Source organism: Chaetura pelagica, unplaced genomic scaffold (genome assembly GCF_000747805.2).
Source record: "Chaetura pelagica isolate M959 unplaced genomic scaffold, ChaPel_1.0 scaffold364, whole genome shotgun sequence".
NCBI lineage: Eukaryota > Metazoa > Chordata > Aves > Apodiformes > Apodidae > Chaetura > Chaetura pelagica.
This window is the reverse complement of record NW_009953089.1, coordinates 3,507,192-3,526,237: the sequence shown is the minus strand read 5'-3', so window position 1 is coordinate 3,526,237 and position 19,046 is coordinate 3,507,192. Positions and strand designations below refer to the sequence as shown.

Below are 19,046 nucleotides of genomic sequence, written 5' to 3'. Positions count from 1 at the left end.
GAAAGATCTTAAACAGGACTCAGTTTTTGAAGGAAAACCTTGTATGTAACTTCTCTAAAAGCAAAGAGCTTTTTCATCTCTATTCTGAATCACTTTCATTAATCAAGCAGCTACTGAATAAAATGGATCTTTGCTTTAAAAGCTCCATCACACTTTCCACTGCATTTTCTAAAATAGGAGTGTTTTTGAAGGCAGAGTACTGGTATTTAAACCTAAAAAGGAAATGCTCAGAAGATTCATGCCATGGTGGGGAAGACATTATTTATGTGAGAATCTGTATTCCTAAAAAAATTCCCAGCTCTCTTCTAGCTGCATGTTATCTCCAGTTAGGAGACTGGTGAAACACAGAAAAACTCATAAACCCCACCCTTCAGGGATAATCTACCTTTAACAAGAGATTCAAGTTAACCTAGAAACATGCACTTCTCCCCTTACTAGCTGTAATCTCAGTTCACTGAAGTAGAATTTATTTTTAAATACAGAATTTTAACCCCCCCTTAAAACACAAAGGACTGCTTGCCTTATTACTTGCCCTATTAGCTAACACTTTCCTAATATCTTACTACTTGTCCTATTTATCAAAGGGCCCAAATCCCAGATGTTTCCATCAGGAAGAGAGATTAAGTGGAGAAAATATACCACTATTCAATAGCTAGCAACTCATTAGGTAAGTGTGTCACTATTAAAGTGAAGCTAAGTTAGCTGCACCAGCAGCTGCTGAAGATGTTCCTGGCCCACATCTCCCTGACTTGCAGCACTTCTCAAGACAGCCCATCTACAGCTCCAGTTCTGGATACCCATTAAACTATGCAACAGCAAAAACCCTCTTACAAACACAAACGTTTCAATTTCACCAGTTAACTTTTGCCTATTTTCAATGAATAAGTGAAATAACACTGCTTTCTGATACGTGTCGTATCCCTTCCTCCAATTCCAGATCTAGGAGGTCAAAAGCTTCCCCCAGAGCAGGATTAGACCTTTCCAAAGCCCTTCTAGGTTCTTTAAAGCATCCCAAAGTTGGAGTGTGCACAGACATTCTGCCCTTCCCAGCCTCAGCCTATTGAAGTGAGCTCAGTACTAACCTGACAGGGACTCCATGTGAGCTGAAACACTGCTGGCTATTCAAGCTGCTAGTAGAAACTGGGGCAGAATTAACATAAGTTTGACTTCATGGAAACATACTTCAAGAGGCAGGCAACCAGTGTAAAATTTAGCTCCACTCCAAAATACACCTGATCACGTGGAAGAGCTAAGCTCAACTGCAATGCTTTCCTGGTCACTGGTGTCTCTGCCATTCTGTGTTCCCATTCCAAGGGACACCCCCAGTGCAGGACAGCATCCTGCAGTGCAGATCAGGCCACTGCTTTGACAGGTAGTGCCCAAGTTATCACCTCAGCACCCTGACTCACCTACATTTTAGAAACAGCAGAGATAATACTTTTTTCTCTTCCTTTTTTTGTTTTTTCTCCAATGCACCTGGCAGGGAACAACAGTTGTGTGGCACTAGCTGGCAAACACAATGATTTGGTTTTGCTCCCATCGTGCCATATTTACACCTTCTGCATTTCTTCTTCTATTTTTCATTATTATTTTCAAAATCTTGGCTTCTAAAATGGAAGCTGGGTAATGTATTTATCTCCTTCATCCAGCATTTAAGGTTATCAGTCACCCTCATAACTTTCACTTGCCTCTTCCTAACATCTTTCATACTTCAAGTCATACCAAGTAGGAAATATTTTTCTAAAAAATACAAAGCTATTTTTTTAAAGGATTAGCACCAGAGCATCACGTCTCAGTACACAAATTTACTGCATCTCATTATCTGTCTGACTGAATTTGGAGCCTATTTTTTATACAGAAAAATAAATTGGAAAATCATGTTTCTTAATCGCTTCCAAATGAGGTGTCACTCACTGGATGAGCTCATCAAGTTATCTTCATCTAACACAAGACAATAGCATTTAGCATCAATCCTACAGTCCTGAAAGTCTTTAAATTGACATTTTCTTACAGGAATTTCCTTCTCCTGCTTTGAAGCATTTCCTTGCTTTGAAAAGATGTCATCTGACACATCTCTGTCTTAGTTTCATCTTCCTCTTAGAAATCCAGAGCAGAGAATTTGGGTTTCTACCCCCGTGATCATCTTCCTGCAAATGCTATTTCTGTTTAAACTCTGAAGCAATCCAAGATCCCAGATACACATTCACAAAACAATTTTCCACTATCCCTCAAAATATTTTCCTCTTTACACACAGCATGTAAACTTGCATAAGCTCTGCAAACTTCCATTTGGCAACATGTGAAACTTTACATACATCACCACCAAATTTCAAGGACAAAAGTTCTAGGAGGAAGCCCCATTTTCATCAACAACACACACTTTTTATCATATCCCTGGTTTTGGTAGCTTGAGGATTCTTTCTTCCTTTAATGAAATGTTCTTAGATGTCCTCACATGAATTTTGTTACTACCACAATGACCTGCCTTATCTACTGTAGCAAGATAAACTCATCTTACTGGTCTTGGTGAGAGAGAACATGCAGGTCTAAGAGGCGAATCACAAGAGATGACTGAAGCAGAAGGCTTTCCTGGGTCCTCAAACTCAGATGTGACATTTAGCTGTTCCCCCATTACCTATTATCCCACCAAAACTTTCTTTCCCCAAACCCATGGGCAGAAGGCTTCTAGAACTTCTTCCAAGGGCAACTTGAGATCACTCACAGGCATTGGGTGGGAGAGGGGTATTTGTTTACTCAATCAGGGACTGCAAGGGCAAAAGCCACAAGTGACTTCCTGATATCTAGTTGTCTAGTGCCCTTCAAGGCAACAAAACCTTCAAGATGGGATTTGACTTCACCTGCAAGTCTATAAGCTTACTGGTTCAGGGGACCTGAACTACCTCAGGGGACTCTTGCAGCACCTTCTCTTTGCAATTAATAAGGCCTTCATATGATGACAGCATTGAGAGGCATGTAATGATGAAAAAGAAAACATGCAGGAAGGAAAACCAGAATATTATCTATTTACAGCTACACGATATCCTACAGCTGTTCTGTCCTGCTGCACACACTCACAGTATGATTACAAAGAAACCCTCCCCATGGAACTGTGCAGGGGAAAATTCATTCCCCATGCTCATGAACCTCTCAAAATAATTTTTTTTAGCTGACAAGAGCACTGTATATTTTACCAGGTTTTTTTTACAGCTTCCCCAAATTTTATTTGGCTTCCTTTTCACTGCTATCTTTGTTACTATTATCAGAATATTAATTGCTCCAAGCACTGCAGAAGATGCTGTTACAGCAACAAGCTACATCACTGAGCTGAGAGGATTAGCTGTGACAAAAAAAAGCCTCATCACCTTTTGAAATCTCATAAACAAGCATAGCAAAACCTCTATTAACACCCAGGAAAGAAGCATTCCATGTAGTATGGTAGTTGGTTAAAAGATTTCCTGCCTTTTATCTGAACTCCAAGTCTTATGTGGAATCTGGAAATGCCTGGATGAAATGGTTAGTTCTCTAATCAAAAATTAAACACTCGTACAGCAACCAAATGTGCCTACCTGCCATTTCAGCTTTGAAGAACTGAATGAGTGACTGGGTGAAAGAAAGAATCCATTTATCCATGATGTTATTGCTCTCCTTAACTGTGTTCTCATTGTAAAGGAATTCTCTTCCTCCATCCTATCAAGATAAAAATACAAAACATTTTTAAGTCATAAGGGTAGATATTCAAACCTCTGTATCGAACCTGTCAGCCATTATTTTGCCACCTTCACCGTGTTACTCTGGTTTCCTAAGAGAGAACATCGAATTCCAGAAGCATATATGTAAGGGAAACAGCTGGGGAAAACCTGATTTCCACTGCTCTTTATTTCATCACCCCATACCTTCAACTACAAAGGAGCCCAGTGATTTGGATCTGTTCAAACAGACAGTACAGCACACAGTGGTATGCAGCTGGCCTTGCCCTCTTGGCAGCTGAAGTCACAGCTTCCAGACACAGGGTAGGACTCTTGAATTTACACAACTCCTTCACCCTAGGAGGCTCTGAAGCATTTTCAAGAAATGTACCAGGAAGATGAATTCTGTTTGCAGAAAGGATGTATAAGCAATATCAGTCATTTTTAAGGGTACGTGACAATTTCAACAGATAAAAACACCGAAGAAGGTAACAATCCCAACTGAAAAAACTGATGGCATTTTCAGGCATCCAACAAATAGGGCATTTTGTTGCTTTCCAGAATACTGATCTTTGCACCCTTCTGAAAAATTTCATAAGGTTTGGCTGATTCTGTACAGCACTGCAAGTAAGCAGACTTGTCAGTGCCTACAGTCTGACTCTGCTCCATGTCAATGTCCTGATAACTGGTTGAAAACAGTGGGTTTATTTCTTTCAGATCCAAAAAATCTGGCTTTAAGACTCTTTGGACTTTCCCTTCCTTCAGAGTCCAGATGAAAAATCTGCACACCCAGAAGTGCAGCAGTCCCACTGTGAGGTCAGCAATCATTTAACCAACTACAATTACTGCGGTATCTACAGTAAGCAAAAAATATTATTAGACTTAATCCAGGACACTGGGATTGTAAATTTCTCTCTTGCAGGTGGCAGAACACACTGAAAAAAGTTGTTTCAGCCTGTGTATGAATCTAATTTAAGCACTCTCACCTCCAACAGCACATTCTTTTGCCTAATATGGTGCTCAAGAATGATTTCATTATGTATTTAAAAAGCAAAATGACATCTGATGAATTACCAAAACTATCTGCTTAAGCATGTGGATCTTCCACTGGGGTCTTCCATCCCCACTTGGGCTAAGCTTGCAAGATTTACCAGGATCACAGCAAAAAGCTGCAAGGCATATTTTAGATAATTCAAAGTTCAAAAGGGAAAAAAAGAATTCCATTGTTGGGCCAATGCCTAAGTTTGTCTGAAGAATGCTGCCTAGGGATCCTGGGAAGAGATCTGTTAAACACTGGGATCTGAACTTACCAGAGGCTCTTCCCAAAAGGAGTTGTTAAAAAGATAAAACCATTTATTTAAGTCAGATATTTACTATTTATTGAAGTCAGCTGCCTTTATTGCTTCAAATGGCAGCTCTCCAAAGTAACCAGGCTGCTACTGTGGTTCCACATGTACTATAAAGGTCTGAATTTTTCTGCTGAGTTCCCCCTCTCCCATAGCAGGGGGCACTAACAAGTGGCAACCTTCTACCACTCATCTGAAAGATTTAAATTGCTTTTAACAGAAGTGATACAAAACACATGAAATCTTCAATTTAAATGAAATATTACTATAAAAAAAAAATAAATTTATCTTGCTTTCATTCTGAAAGTGCAGGAAGTCCTGTCACTCACCCAGAATTTTTTAGGAACTTCAAATGTAATCTACAAGTGGAAAGAATTGTTACAGATGATTTACCTTCCTTCCTATTTAATTTCTTCTCTTTTTTTCCTGTTGAATTTAAATCTCACTTAAAAATAATGAACTGTCATGTTACAGAAGGCAATCTTCTTGCTGTGGCTAATGTATTCAGTATCAAGTACTCCCAAGTTAAACATTTTTATGCAGATTCATAATTAAAGTTACAGTAAATGAGTTAACTCAAAAACTTGTAACTGCAGACATGACTGAAAATAACTTGCTTTTCATTACTCATTTGCAGTTCTATTTTTATGAAATCTGATGCTATTAAGCCATCTTATCAGTGCAGAGCAACTTGCAGTCCAGATGCTATCACTGACAGCATCCTTCCTGTGATGTAGCCATGCCTGACTACACGTGGGGTGACAGCAAAGGAACAGCAGTGGCAGCACTCAAGGCAGTGTTTGTGGCACCTGCTGCCTCCAAGCTGCTACACAAACACCGATCAGGTAGCTCCTAAAAAAACAGCAAGGCTTGGTATGGACATTTTGGAAGGATTCCCTCAAGCACATGTGGTACCTGCCTTTTAACTGGGTTCTCAGCAAGGTGACTATCAGCAGGTAACTCCTTGGTGTGTATCACACCCACAAACTCCAAGGCCATACCTTGTTCTCTCATTTCAAGAGTCTGAATGCAACAGCATTTCTCAAATAAAAGGGAATTGAAAGCACCTGAATTTGAGAAATTCCAGTTAGGTCTTGACAGCCCCCTACCTTCAACTCCTCCTTCCTACTCAGTGGTAAGTTTGGTCAAGAAGAGAAAGATAAAGGCTGATTAGCTTCAGAAAACAAGGTAGAGCCAGCAAGCAACACAAATTAACAGCAAGCATGCCCAACCGGATCTAACTTTGAAGTCAGCCTTGCAGCGAACGAAGAGGTAAAGTTCAGATGACCTCCTGAGGTCCTTTCCAATTGAAATGTGTCTATGATCCTAATTCACTGTAACAGTGGAAATTGCACAAAGCCCCTTTCTTTTTGCTCTTCCATGCTCAAGAGATCCCCACCTTGTGCTGCAGGATCTGAACGTTCTGAACAAGGAAGCGATATGCGTTGTACCAGGGCAGGAAGACATCCTTCAATACATCCCTCACTCCTTCCTCCTTAAATCTCAGGTTTTCTGCTCTTACCACAGGAGAATTGATCAGGTATAACCTGCAAAATAAGAACACAATACTTAGAAGCTTAAAACTGTGCAAAGTGAGAGGAATGCACTTAAACACACAGAGAAGCAGTTTCACACCAAGAACTCTGAGGAGGACAGGACTGTAAGTGGGTAACGCTGAACATGGGACAATTCACTTCCTAGTGCTACTGGAGTATTTTTTATGATGTTGCACATGGAATTTGAATCTAAACTTTCTTTTTTACTCTGGAAGTTAACTGAAGTGACAACACATGCTCAGATGCTATCACAGTATAAAACAAGTAGTGGATCCATGGAACTAGTGGTCATCTTCGGACTGGCACCAATTACTTCAGTAATATGTTTTAATTCTTTACTCAATCTACTTCATTTCCTCAGTTAGGAAAAGCTTTGAGGCCATCGCAAACAAAGCAAGGCAAAACAGGCAAATCAGAGTAAAAGAGAAGAAATTAACATTTTCAAGAAAAATAGCCCAAGGAGAGGACAAAGAATGTACCTCCCACAAATACAAATCTGCCTCATCTGCAGCAACAGCTCCAAAGGAGCAAAGCAGAGGATGCACGTGATGCTGACTTGATACCAGAAGCAGCCCCTCACAGGGGCTGCCTCAGCCAAGGGGGTTCATCTGTACATGAAATCCACTCTGTCAGAGATCCTCCTCAGGTCATTCTCAAGCTTACAGCTCCTCAGTCCAGAGACACAGACATGTCCCCAGCTTCCCTGCTGGCTGAGCTCACATTAAACAAAAAGGTCTTCTTTATCATAGGATGGGTTGGGTTGGAAGGGACCTTAGACAAACTGCTATCTATTAAACTGACTCAAAAAGAAAGCAGGTGTCACTCAGGTAACAAAAACTTGAATACAAACTTGATTTTTAGATATCAAACTTCTCAAATTTCAAAACAAACAACACATTTTTATTTTAAAGATTGTAGCATTTATCAACAGAAACTAGTATTTAAAAGTAATGATTCTGAACCAATACATCTTCATAGGCACTTTGTTCAGAAGGCTTTAAAGTCTTAATGGAGTTTGACACAGCACATTCAAGATACCAGTCCATAAATTCTACAGTAGAGGGCTTCTTGCATAAAAATAAATCATATAAATAGAGCTTCCAGAGTAAACAGTCAGTAGCCCAGTCATTTTCAGTACTGTATTGGGGAAAAAAAAAAAAAGAAGTATTTTTTAACAGGATCTCTGGATTCAAATTATAAATAGAGCTTCCAGAGTAAACAGTCAGTAACCCAGTCATTTTCAGTACAGTATTGGGGAAAAAAAAAGTATTTTTGAACAGGATCTCTGGATTCAAATGATAAATTTACAAAAGTACAGAACAATTAAACATGGTGATTAACTATTAAACCCTTAAATGAAACTAGAATTTACAAATATGTATTTAAACCAAATCTCCCATCACAATTATTTATGTGCTTACTATTCATTATTTCAGAAGTCAAACAAACTTTGGTGCCAATGTGAGAGCTAGTCTGGCCCAGGGTACACTGGGATAACTCCAGGCCTTTTACCAGTTTGGGGTTCACATGGAATAATGAGCACTTCAAACTGCCTGCAGTGTTTTCCTCCTGAGGAGGCAGTGAGGCAAACTCATCACAACTATGAAGGAGCTTCTAAATTGCTCCCTTGCACCTACCTCAGCAGCACTTGCTGCAGAACCTATCAAAAGTCTTCTTAAAATAGCTCTTAGGATGAAAAATTAGAAGAACTGTAGCTCCCTAAGGACAGAAAATGGAGCAGAAAACAAAACTTTTCCTCAAATCAAGCCTGTATACTTGAGAAACACAGTAACATCCTTTTCATCTGTAAAACAGTCATCCGTGGTGTTATTTCTTCTGTGTTTAAGAACAGATTGAGAGGAGAATGTAACACATCACTTCTAACAGCACTACCTGCCTCAGGATACATGAAAGCAAAGGGCTTGTCAACATCATAACCAGAGAATTCTCCTTCTGAAAGACTTCAACTTTTACACTTACTCAAGCCAAGTCATAGGTCTTAGGAATACTGACTTAAGTTTAACTCTTTTGGACAATTCGTACAGGTTACACACAGGATTCAAATTTCACGAAGTCTCAAGTTGAATTGTTAAATTTACTGTGCTGTTAATTCTTCCCTTTGCCCTTTCCATTCAATTTCATATTGATTTAAACAGTTTACATGTATATTTTGTACTGATCTATTTACCAAGCTACTGTTGAGAATACTTCAAAGCTGTAGATAAAAACCACATATATGTTCTGCAAAAGCTAAAGAAACTCTGCAGGGAAACAGCGCCAAGGAACAAAATTCAGTTGTAGCTTTTTCTATAAACAGAACACATCAAGCACTTCAGTGAATAAGCAGACAACTGAATCACAGAGCTCCTTCCATAAATGAACCTCGTCTGCAATGCTTTTCCCTGTCTATGTGGGTGTATGTACAAATAAATGTGACATTAAAGAATGAGTACAGAGGCAAAAAAAAATGAATTAGCTTTTTAGAAACATAAAAACATGAATAATGGAAGTGTAACTTCTAGTGTTTGAGATTTTTGTTTTTCCTTTATTAGAAAAGGCAGATTTTTTTCAACTGAAACATAGCCTGCAATTAAAAATTCTTAATGAGTAACTCCAGCCCTTTTCAAACACATTGTTTCAGCTTCCAATTCAGGGATTTTTTTGCTAATATACACGGATTGAAAAATAATCTTTATCAAATTTAAGAAATCCAAACTCTCCATTAGAAACATGCAAAAGAAGATCATTTACTAGGCCTTTTAAATGCTAAAGCTTGAAACACCAAGGAGTTCACATGTATTTTTTATTACATGATGTAGAACAAGAAATAACCATTTTTCTCCAGTAAACAAAAAAACATTAAGCTTTCATTCATTGCCCTGTACAGTTGTAACATACAATTCAATGTGTGTGATAGTAATGAGATTTTCCTATGTATAGCAAGAATTACAGGGCTCTTGAGAAATGTGTAAGAAAAGCACTTACGCAGTTATTAAAATGTCTTTATTGTACCTCTACCTCAAGGTACCACTTCATGCACGTAGTCAGTGCATCTAGCTGAAGTACAAGGCAACTGCATCATTATGTTTCTAAGTTTGTGTTATTTTAATGAAACACTTGAACTGTGTTTAATCTCCTTTTTACCAGGACAATTGATAGACACACACATTAAGCTGCATGACTTTGCCTCTTCTGGTTTCACTGTTAGTACCCACTGTACACTTACATCCACCAGAAAGAAATGGTCCCTCTAGAAAACGTCTAGTATAAGCAGCAAATACTTCTATGCATTATACCCTAATCCTTCCCTAGCATAATGACTGAACAATAAGCTGGTAAGCATTGTGTTCAAATATTTTATTCACATTTTCACTGTGTCAACTTAGGTGATGAGCTGCTGATGAGCGGAAGCATTTTGTACAAACTGGACACACATTTTCTGAGAAAAGCCCTCCAGTCAGGACGTCAGCTTTGGCTGCTACCAGCCTTGAGGGAGTAAGATGAAGGTATGGAAAGTCCAGGCACAATAACTATAGCCAGTTCTTTTGAGTCATCCTCTTTTTCAGCTATTTGGCAGTCACAGTGGTTGAGAAGTTTCTAAAATTAACATTCTTCCTCCTGCTGATTGTCCTCTGAGTACATGTCTGCTATGAACAGCAAGCTAAGACATCAGACTGTAATTAATTAAAAAATCCTACCTTAGTGCATCAGCTCCATAACTATTTACAATATTCATTGGATCAGGATAATTCTTCTTCCTTTTGCTCATTTTTTGGCCATCACTAGAAAAATAGCAGAATGTAGGCATCAATTCCCAGATTCTTGTAATAAATGGATAAAGAAATAGGCCCTTCAAATCTAACCTAATTTTTCTGTCCTACTATGTTCTTGGTAGCAGAGACATAATGATGTATTAGCAAGTGATTACAGTATGACTGCCTGATTTCCAGAGGTCCCTTGCAGCCTAACTGTTCTGTGATGCTGCTGGACATCCCAAACTCTACAGTTAAAAGGACTTTATCAGTCACAGCAAGGTGTAATTAAGAGAGTAATGGAGTTACTAAATAAGAACATGATCCTGTAAAGCTGGAATAATCAGTCTGAAGCTTCAAGTGTTTTTGTGAATGAACCATGAGACCAAGTCAAAAAAACCCAAACAACAAACAATTCCAAAGCCTCCCAAATTACAAATCAAAGCAGAAAAATCTATCTTTCCTACAAAAGTGAGGGAAGATGCACTTGTTTAGAATCAATCCGTCCAGCCCACTGGCAAAGCTAGATTTGAAAATTATGGGAAACAAATATAATTAACTAATTTAAAATTACATAAAACCTACAGCTATTATTTCCTTTTCTCTACACAACAGGTATCATTTATTTCCTGTCCTTTCCTATTATGACTTGTTGCTCATTTTCTCTCTCTCTAGGAATGACTAAACCAGCTGTAAAGAACCAAGTGCAACAGATAGCTGGGATACGCAAGACTCTCAGGTGCCTCTTAGCTGCTGCAACACTGGTGTCATTCTGACAAGTATTAACAGCTCTGAAGTCCACTTTAGATTCAATTTACAATTCCCAGGGACTTATCTGAAGTGTTCTTTGACTAAAACCTGTTCAGAAAAGAACTGACTGACATACCAACCTGGCAAGAACGAGGCCATTCACAATGACGTTCTTGAAAGGAGGCCTTCCAAAAAGAGCAGTGGACAGCACTAGCAAAGTGTAGAACCTGCAACAAGAGGCAATGTAAACTTGACTTTCTAAATATACCAAGCTTCAGACTGCATGTCCTTCCATGACAAAAGCAATTATTCATCATGGTGTTCAGCAAAGTTAAAGTATGTGGAACGTTTGTGTGGCAAAGATTTCCCTTCCCTTCGTCGCGTATCGTGCTGCTCTCTCAGCTGTGATATCCAAGAAAACTGCAACAGTAAGCATTAAGGTTGTGAAGAAAAGCAGTGTTTTTTTTCCCTTTAAATACAGAAAGGAGAAGTTTGTCTCTGAACAGCTCCCAGTTTGCTCACTGTAAGCCTCTGCCCACAGGATCCACCAGGAGCAAACACAGCAGGCAACACTGGCAGGCTTGTTTTCGCGTGTCTGTTCAACCCAGCAGACCACAGGACAGCTCCTGCAGGGAGCAGAAAAGCAAGTTAACAACAGTGAGCAGAGCCTCCTTCTGATCAAACTTGGCTGGTTAAATTAGCCATCACTGGAAAATACAAGAATATAGGTGCTCCTCACAACAGAGGGCAGCAGGGGGTCTGGCCCCTACCCATCTGATGTGTTTGCAGTATCTCTATTACCTATGTAGGACGCTGAAAAAAATCAGTGTTGGAGCAAGCACAGGCATCTGCTGTTCAGTATGTTGAAATACAATTTTATCTGAGAAATGAAATGGACATGCAAGATGATACAATAATTTCATACTCAGGAGTCAGAACCCTCAAAGCAGGTCTCTGTGAGCTTCTGTTACTGTATTGCTAGTAATGATTTTTAAGTAAAATAACTGGAAGGTGAGGCACAACTTTCCTGGATAAAAATGAGTATCACACTGACAATTGCTTAGCAACCTTAAAAGAGCAGTTCATTATGCAAAAGCTAATTGAATTTAGAATAAAGCACAGGGGGTTGTGCCTCAGAACCATGCATTTGCATGAGGATTTAGTGAAGAATCACTTTAGTGAAAAATAGAAAATAAAGTCCATCTGTATATTCCAAAGCAGTTTTTATCCAAAAACTGCTTATACTTGCAAAAGCATTACTGTGACACTTGAGGGTCCAAAGCTCTGTAAAGGTTAATAAATGCAGTAACACACACAGCAAGTGGTTTGCATGACAGCTCTGATGCTTATCTCCCAGATAGGTTTTTCACTCTCAAAATCACCTCAGTTCACACTGCAGGATACAAATTCTCTGCTTTAAATTGCATTGTAATTTAATGAACTTGAACCAACACTCCTCCACCTGCACACAAAAACATGCACTCAAAATCCCCGTTTTTAAAAAATTCACTTTTAACCTTTTTAAGAAAACCTCTACACAGAAACATTTACTCAATTGACACCTCAAGCCTACCAGGCTGACAGTTCACTGCAAGTACAGCAGTACTGCTTTTAGTACTTAGTCCAAAGGTACCTCATTGACAAACTCTCATCACTTTCTGCAAACTTGTCACCTAGTCTCATCTTCGAGCAGGTACATTTGCAATTAAAAAGAACAAAGCAGAACCAACCAGAAGAAACTGCAATGCTGTTTGCATTTGGGAAAATTGTACAGATGGGCCGTGGGCACTGGAAAAACATCCAAGAACTTTTGCACAACTTTTATGGTATTTGCATTGTCAAACCTGATAAGCCTCAGCAATGAGGTACCTTAGTTGTTGACAGTTACTGCCTTCAAGATCCTGTGATCCACTGGTTTACACACCATTTTGACATAACTCTACTCATTCTCTCTCAGATGATCCTTTGAAAAAGAAATAAATCACCTAATTTAGTCCAAATATTTTAAAGAAGTTTATCTCTGCACATTACTTTTGAAGTATCTTGTCTACAGATGCATTTGTTTCTAACAACTTCCTCGACTTATCTCTGTGATTTAATCCTTCACCAAATCTCAGTCTGCTTCTAGTTGCATCCTTGCAGATACACATCTGTCAGCCAAAACAACTGTAAAAAAGCTTAACACCACAGAGACATAAGGCCACAGCTTTGCTCTTCTTCCCTCCTCTTCCACTACTCCCAAAAGGGAGAAAGCATTCCTTGTCTGTTTTCTGCCTTCTTCAACAATTGTGGGTGAATTCATAATCCTGTGATTCATGCCAAAACCCTTCAGCCATTAATTCCCTAGAGGCCACCACATTCTGATGAGGACTTTAAGTTTTGTTGCAAACACACAATCAGAGAGATAGAACCAATCCATCCAAATTGCCAGTCTTGCAAATAATCCTAACCCTGACCCCAACTACAAGATTTCTTCCTCTGTTCTTAACAAATACAATTCAGCTCCTTTTCATACCCATGGGGGAAGTCATCAAAAAGATCACTCTCCCAGCTCATCATCTTGGTCACATGCTTCCCCCTCTAACTCTCTTCCTTTCTCTGTTGAGTCAAACAGAAGCCATCAGGCTCCCACCTCCCAAGCCTTTCACCACCTGCCAGGCCTCACTTTGTGCCAGCTGCAGTCTCAGACCTGACACAAACCAATCTTCATGCCCCATCTTCAGACTTTTTATAGAATCCTTCAAATAAAAAAATCACACTATGCTCTTAACACTTCAGAATTCACGAGCTTGTTGTTCACTTAGGCCCATTATGAGATAGCACTGTCACACTGGCAGGAAGACATACAAGTTTTCTCTTCAAAACAACCTCATTTTTTCCAAGATAACTAAATAGGTAAGTAAAACAGTTATAAGAGAACCCTTCTTAAGAACAGCCTGAGACAGCTTTATCTCTTACCAAAAAAAGCCACCACTTCACATCTTAATTCCTTCTTTCTTTCACAAAACAAGTGCTCTTTGGCAAATCACAGAACTTGAGCTGTCATCAAAGCACCAGCTCCTTGACAGACATGAGCACCAGGGGCAAAGGTATAACCACCAAACATTGAAGCCTGTGGTTTGATAATTGCACCACAGGTGGGACAGAATCAGGTAGGTGAAGACTTCCAGTAACTCTTAGGCTGATGTGGAAACCAAAAAGCAATCTACTCCAGCCTGGCATGTGCAAGTCTCCCTTTGCACACTGCCTCCAGTACACAACTTCACCAACTGGAAACATGATCTTTCAGTGGATTTGCACAGTGCACCACACTCAAGTTTAGATTCATATTATACTGTGAAAAGGCCCAACTTGTGTAAAAACTACAAATGCATTTGTTAATGGCACTAGAGAGCTTTATTGGAGGCATGAGATCAAACTTATCTTTTCATCTGTCACCTCTCCCACACATGCTCCAAAGCATGGCAATAGAAAAAACACTGCTGTGTGACACATACTGATCCATCCACATCCCCATCTCAATGAGCTAAACCTTGAAACCTAAAATTGATCATTCCTCCTATATTTTTTGTTAATACCAGACATATTTTTTTTTAATCCACATAAAAATCCCAAACCTTTTTAATGCTGTTGAACTTTTACAATTCAGTAGCTGCCTTGCACAGTGTAAGAATTATTACACAGTAGAATTTTTATTTTACTTTTTTTAAATAAAATGCATCAGGGAGAAAAAACAGCTTCTGACCATGCCTGTTACATGCATTTTATGTCTTTATCATGTGTTTTTTTTGTCTCTTTTATTAAAAAAAACCCAAACAGACAAAACCCTCACAATTTATTTTTTTCCAGACAGAAGGAAAGAAGGGAAACTAAGTTTTTAATTCTCTTTCCATGGGCATAATTAGCAATATCCCAGACAGACTAACACATGGAATCACTAATATTACTACTTCTCAAGCTGTTGTTCTCCATTCCTTTTTCATTCTAACACTTTACTAGCCTCCTCCAGTCCCAAAAGCACACCTGCTGCAAAGTCAGCAGTTTTTCTCCCAAATAAACAAAACCTATCACTTTTTTTCAAGATTCAACAGTTATTATATAAAATATAATGTCATATATAATGTTCCAAGTTAGTATTTGTCAAATTAACAGTGCTGTATCCACATCCTCTATGCAACAGTCAAGAAAAGTAAAAGAAGAAACAGGCTTGACTGTGTACACTGGATCTAGCACTGCTTGAAGAGCAGCAGTTTGTCCCTCTACTGGTGGGTTTTATGCTCCTTGACAGTACTGAGCTGCACAGCAACACTGGAAAGCACCATGACTAATAAGCTGTGACAAAGTTGTGGAGAGCACAAAATTAAAGATCAGATGGCTTAACACAGACTATTACTTTTTCAGGAAAAAAAAAATATGAAAAGAAAGTCACTATACATGTAAGAGGTCAGACTCAGACAATCTGAGTATTTTATCACTTATATGGAAAAAAAAAAGTGTTTATTAAGTTCATCAGGTTTCTCTCATGCTGACCTCTGAAGTACTGCTTTGAGGACCCATTAAAAGCATTATGCCTGACACTAATTAGGCAAGGGGCAGCTATATTCTGAGCAAGTATTTAATATGCCAAGAGAAGTCCACCTTTTCCTAAATGATCCTTAAGTCATCTCTCCCCAGCTGCCAAACTTGCAACTGTAACTTTCATTTCAGGAGGTCATTTGTTGCATCACAAGTAAGGGGCTGCATAGAGAAGACACCTTCTGCTACATTAATGAAACTCATTTTTATTTAGCATCATGCCTCACATTTCTCTGCTTAAGCCTCCTGGTCTTGATCAAAGCTTGATGAACACACAAAAGCCAACATCTTACTGCTTTGTGTGGGTTGGTTGGCTTGCTGAGGGAGGAGTGGGCAAAAAGGAATTCCCAAAGGAATGTTGTTTATTTTAACACTAATAACTCAAGGTACTGGAAGGAGAGCATTACTTGTACCTAGTTGAATGTACTCATCAAGAACACAAAAAAATACATCTTAAAAATCTGTCAGTTCTCACAGCCAACCTCAAACTTAAAAAATAGAATAAACACTTAAAAATGCCAGAGCTAAAACTGTATGTATGCCTGCATGCATGTATGTATGAGAACATTACCCGGTGAAAATCTGAGACCAGGGAAAAATTTTCATCAAGGACTGAAAAGCATAAGCAGTGAGGAATCAAATAAGATGAAGCTTTCAGTTAGAAAATTGGATTTTTGTAAATAAGATATTAACAACATAAGTTTTGATGTAAATTTCACACACACACACTCATATAAAACCAAAACTCAAAATCTAAGGGGCAAGAATTACTAGCCTACACAATGGCTTGAAGTCCTCCAAGCACTGACTCAATTGCTGTTACGTTTTGAGCAGATAACTCAAAGTTCTACGAAAATTCGGCTGCTGAGACTCTTCCCGAGAAGGCCAAAGAGCTGCCCTATTACCTAAAAATGTTTTCCACAAGGTCCAGGAAGATTGCTTGCTAACATGGTGTCTTTCTGCAACACATTTGTCACCAAGCTTTACAATACCTTGCCTTTTACTGCAAAGTCATACAATTACTGACACTCCACAACATTTCAGGATCGTACGTGTGTAACAGCAGAATTAATATCACAAAAGAAGTGGCAGGAAATTACCATCCTCGGGTTTGGTCAATGCCTTCAGCAATGAAGTCAGCAGGGAAAGCATCTTCAAGTTCTTTTTTGTTTTCAAATGGATAATGGACTTGTGCATAAGGCATGCTTCCACTCTCAAACCAGCAATCAAAAACCTCAGGGACCCGGTGCAGGGAGCCCTTGCCACAGCGGGAGGGGATCGTTAGGTGGTCGATGCTATGGGAAAGAAAAGAGGTTGATACATTCTAAACAAAAACAGGAATTAGCACAAAAAGCTCACGCTGTGTTTGCACATTAGGTATGGCAGGAGTTTTGGGTTTCATTTTAATCACTCTTCAAAATGCTCAGCTTTTCCTTTGACAGTTTTTATAATTGGAGGCTATTTTAGAGATGTTTATTTCTATTAGCCTTGTCCAAGACAGAAGAAAGGGAAATTTATACATGTTAATTACAAGTCCTCTCACTACTTTTCTGTTTTCCCTAATTGTTTCCCAGGGTTTTTGGGCAAAGAAAATCAGTTTTTATGTCTGCTCAATTATTTTTAATAACTAGTTAACAGTCTCCATGACCAACCTTTCTCGATGGAGATCCGTGACTCTCACTCCAGACAGCTCTTCCAATTCTGCTACAGAACCAACACAAACTACCTGCAAGAGGCACACAAGAAATTCAGACAGTTATTTGCAAGCAGCAGCAATTTCTGTTAACATTACACAGGAGACCTGTAGATCAGTCAGTATCTTCTAAAAGAGCTGATAAAGCTGACATGCCAATAAAAATGTTTGTGTAAGGTCCCCTTCTTCAATCTAACAGAGCAGCAAATGAGATCAGAGACCATCACCCTGATTTAAAACAACTCATGTCAGAATAGTTGGAGACTTGAAAGTGAAAGCATGTTGTCCAGATATCAAAAAAGGCAGGGTTTTGTTGTCTGAGTTTATTGAGGGGGAGGGTTTGTTGTGTGTTTTTTTCTTTCCCAAGAACCCATAACACAACCACCTCAGAAAATTCAGTGATCCTAACTTTTATACAAACAGGAGTTGCAGATCCCAGGCTCCTGTTCTGAAGCTTAAGTAAGCAGCTAAATTGCTCATAATTGAGTAGCAGTGTTCCAGCCCAGGTACACTCAACTGTTCATATTAAAGGCATCTTATTTAAAGTGAAAAAACGTGTCACAGCTAACAAGTGGTTGTTATGAAAGGTACACACTTTTCTTGGGTTTATTGCATTAACACACTAAGAATAAAACAAAAAGTTTCAGCAACAGACTCACATCAACTCCATGAAATGTTGATGAAACATATGATTGGGAAAAACTGCATATAGGACTGGTTTCTTTGCTTTACATTTTAATGAAGTTTAACCCTCCCAGAGGCTTATAGCCCTGTCTCACCTGGCAGGATTCACAAGCCACAGACTGCAGCACAGGTCTGGATCTTGGCTAGCCAGTCCCACATGCTACCAGTCCAATTCAGAACTGCCAGGGGAAAGATTTGGTTTTGACCAATGTGACAGGGAAGGAGTTAAAGCAGGATTTGTCACATGAGCTAACTTCCTAGCTTGCTCTTAAGATACAGTAAGTCAGAGTACTGCTCAATTCCTATTGCTGGTCTTAAATATATGCATATGTATACACACAGAAACTATGACTAACTAAAAGGTTGTGGTGGTTTTATTTCTGATTAAACTGTCAGGAATTACAGAGACAGAAACTCAGTCTGATTTGGTTTTTAAGCCATGATTTTCCCAGTCTGATTCAAATGCTGATCTGCATTACTAAGTACAGCCTTTCATTGTTATACTAATTTGGAAATGCAATTTTTTCATTGCTTATTTGTCTTATTTTCCTATAGGAAGTGAAGCATTACAATGATTATGACAGGGAAGTACAACAGTCTACAGTGGGGGATTGATCTCAGTTCAAAATACACCTTTATAAATAAATTATTTTTAACCCAGATCTGTTCTTCATTCACTGTGTGGCCCCATGAACAATCATACAAGCTCAAGTGAGCAGGCAGCAGGTGCTTAGTTCAGCACTGCTGGCAGAGGAAAAGATTTTAATAGCAGCATGGCTAAAAATGACCCTTGGATACACTGATTACTTCATCTTTGCTAGTCTTAATATTGGAACATTCATTCACACCATGCTCTGGGTTAAAAGATGTTGCTTTTTGAAGCAACAATTTTTATTTCATTTATTTCAAGTTTACTTATTTCAATACTCAAGTAAGATTCTATATACTGGATGCAACTGCAGAACTGCACCCTGAGGAACACATTCCTAGAAGAAATAACCCCA

The 19,046-nt window shown here is 38.9% G+C and overlaps 1 protein-coding gene across 2 annotated transcripts in view; it reads right to left on the bottom strand.

Annotated features, from left to right (window-relative positions):
- Positions 1–19,046, bottom strand: part of IARS (isoleucyl-tRNA synthetase) — a 105,074-nt gene that overhangs the window by 36,578 nt on the left and 49,450 nt on the right. For both annotated transcript variants that reach the window (XM_009997019.1, XM_009997020.1), the window contains exons 14-19: positions 17,318–17,391; positions 16,766–16,960; positions 11,231–11,317; positions 10,287–10,370; positions 6,432–6,579; positions 3,567–3,687 (exon numbers count right to left, since the gene is read on the bottom strand). In XM_009997019.1, the coding sequence (XP_009995321.1) occupies positions 3,567–3,687; positions 6,432–6,579; positions 10,287–10,370; positions 11,231–11,317; positions 16,766–16,960; positions 17,318–17,391 (709 nt within the window). The remainder of the gene's footprint in view (positions 1–3,566; positions 3,688–6,431; positions 6,580–10,286; positions 10,371–11,230; positions 11,318–16,765; positions 16,961–17,317; positions 17,392–19,046) is intronic.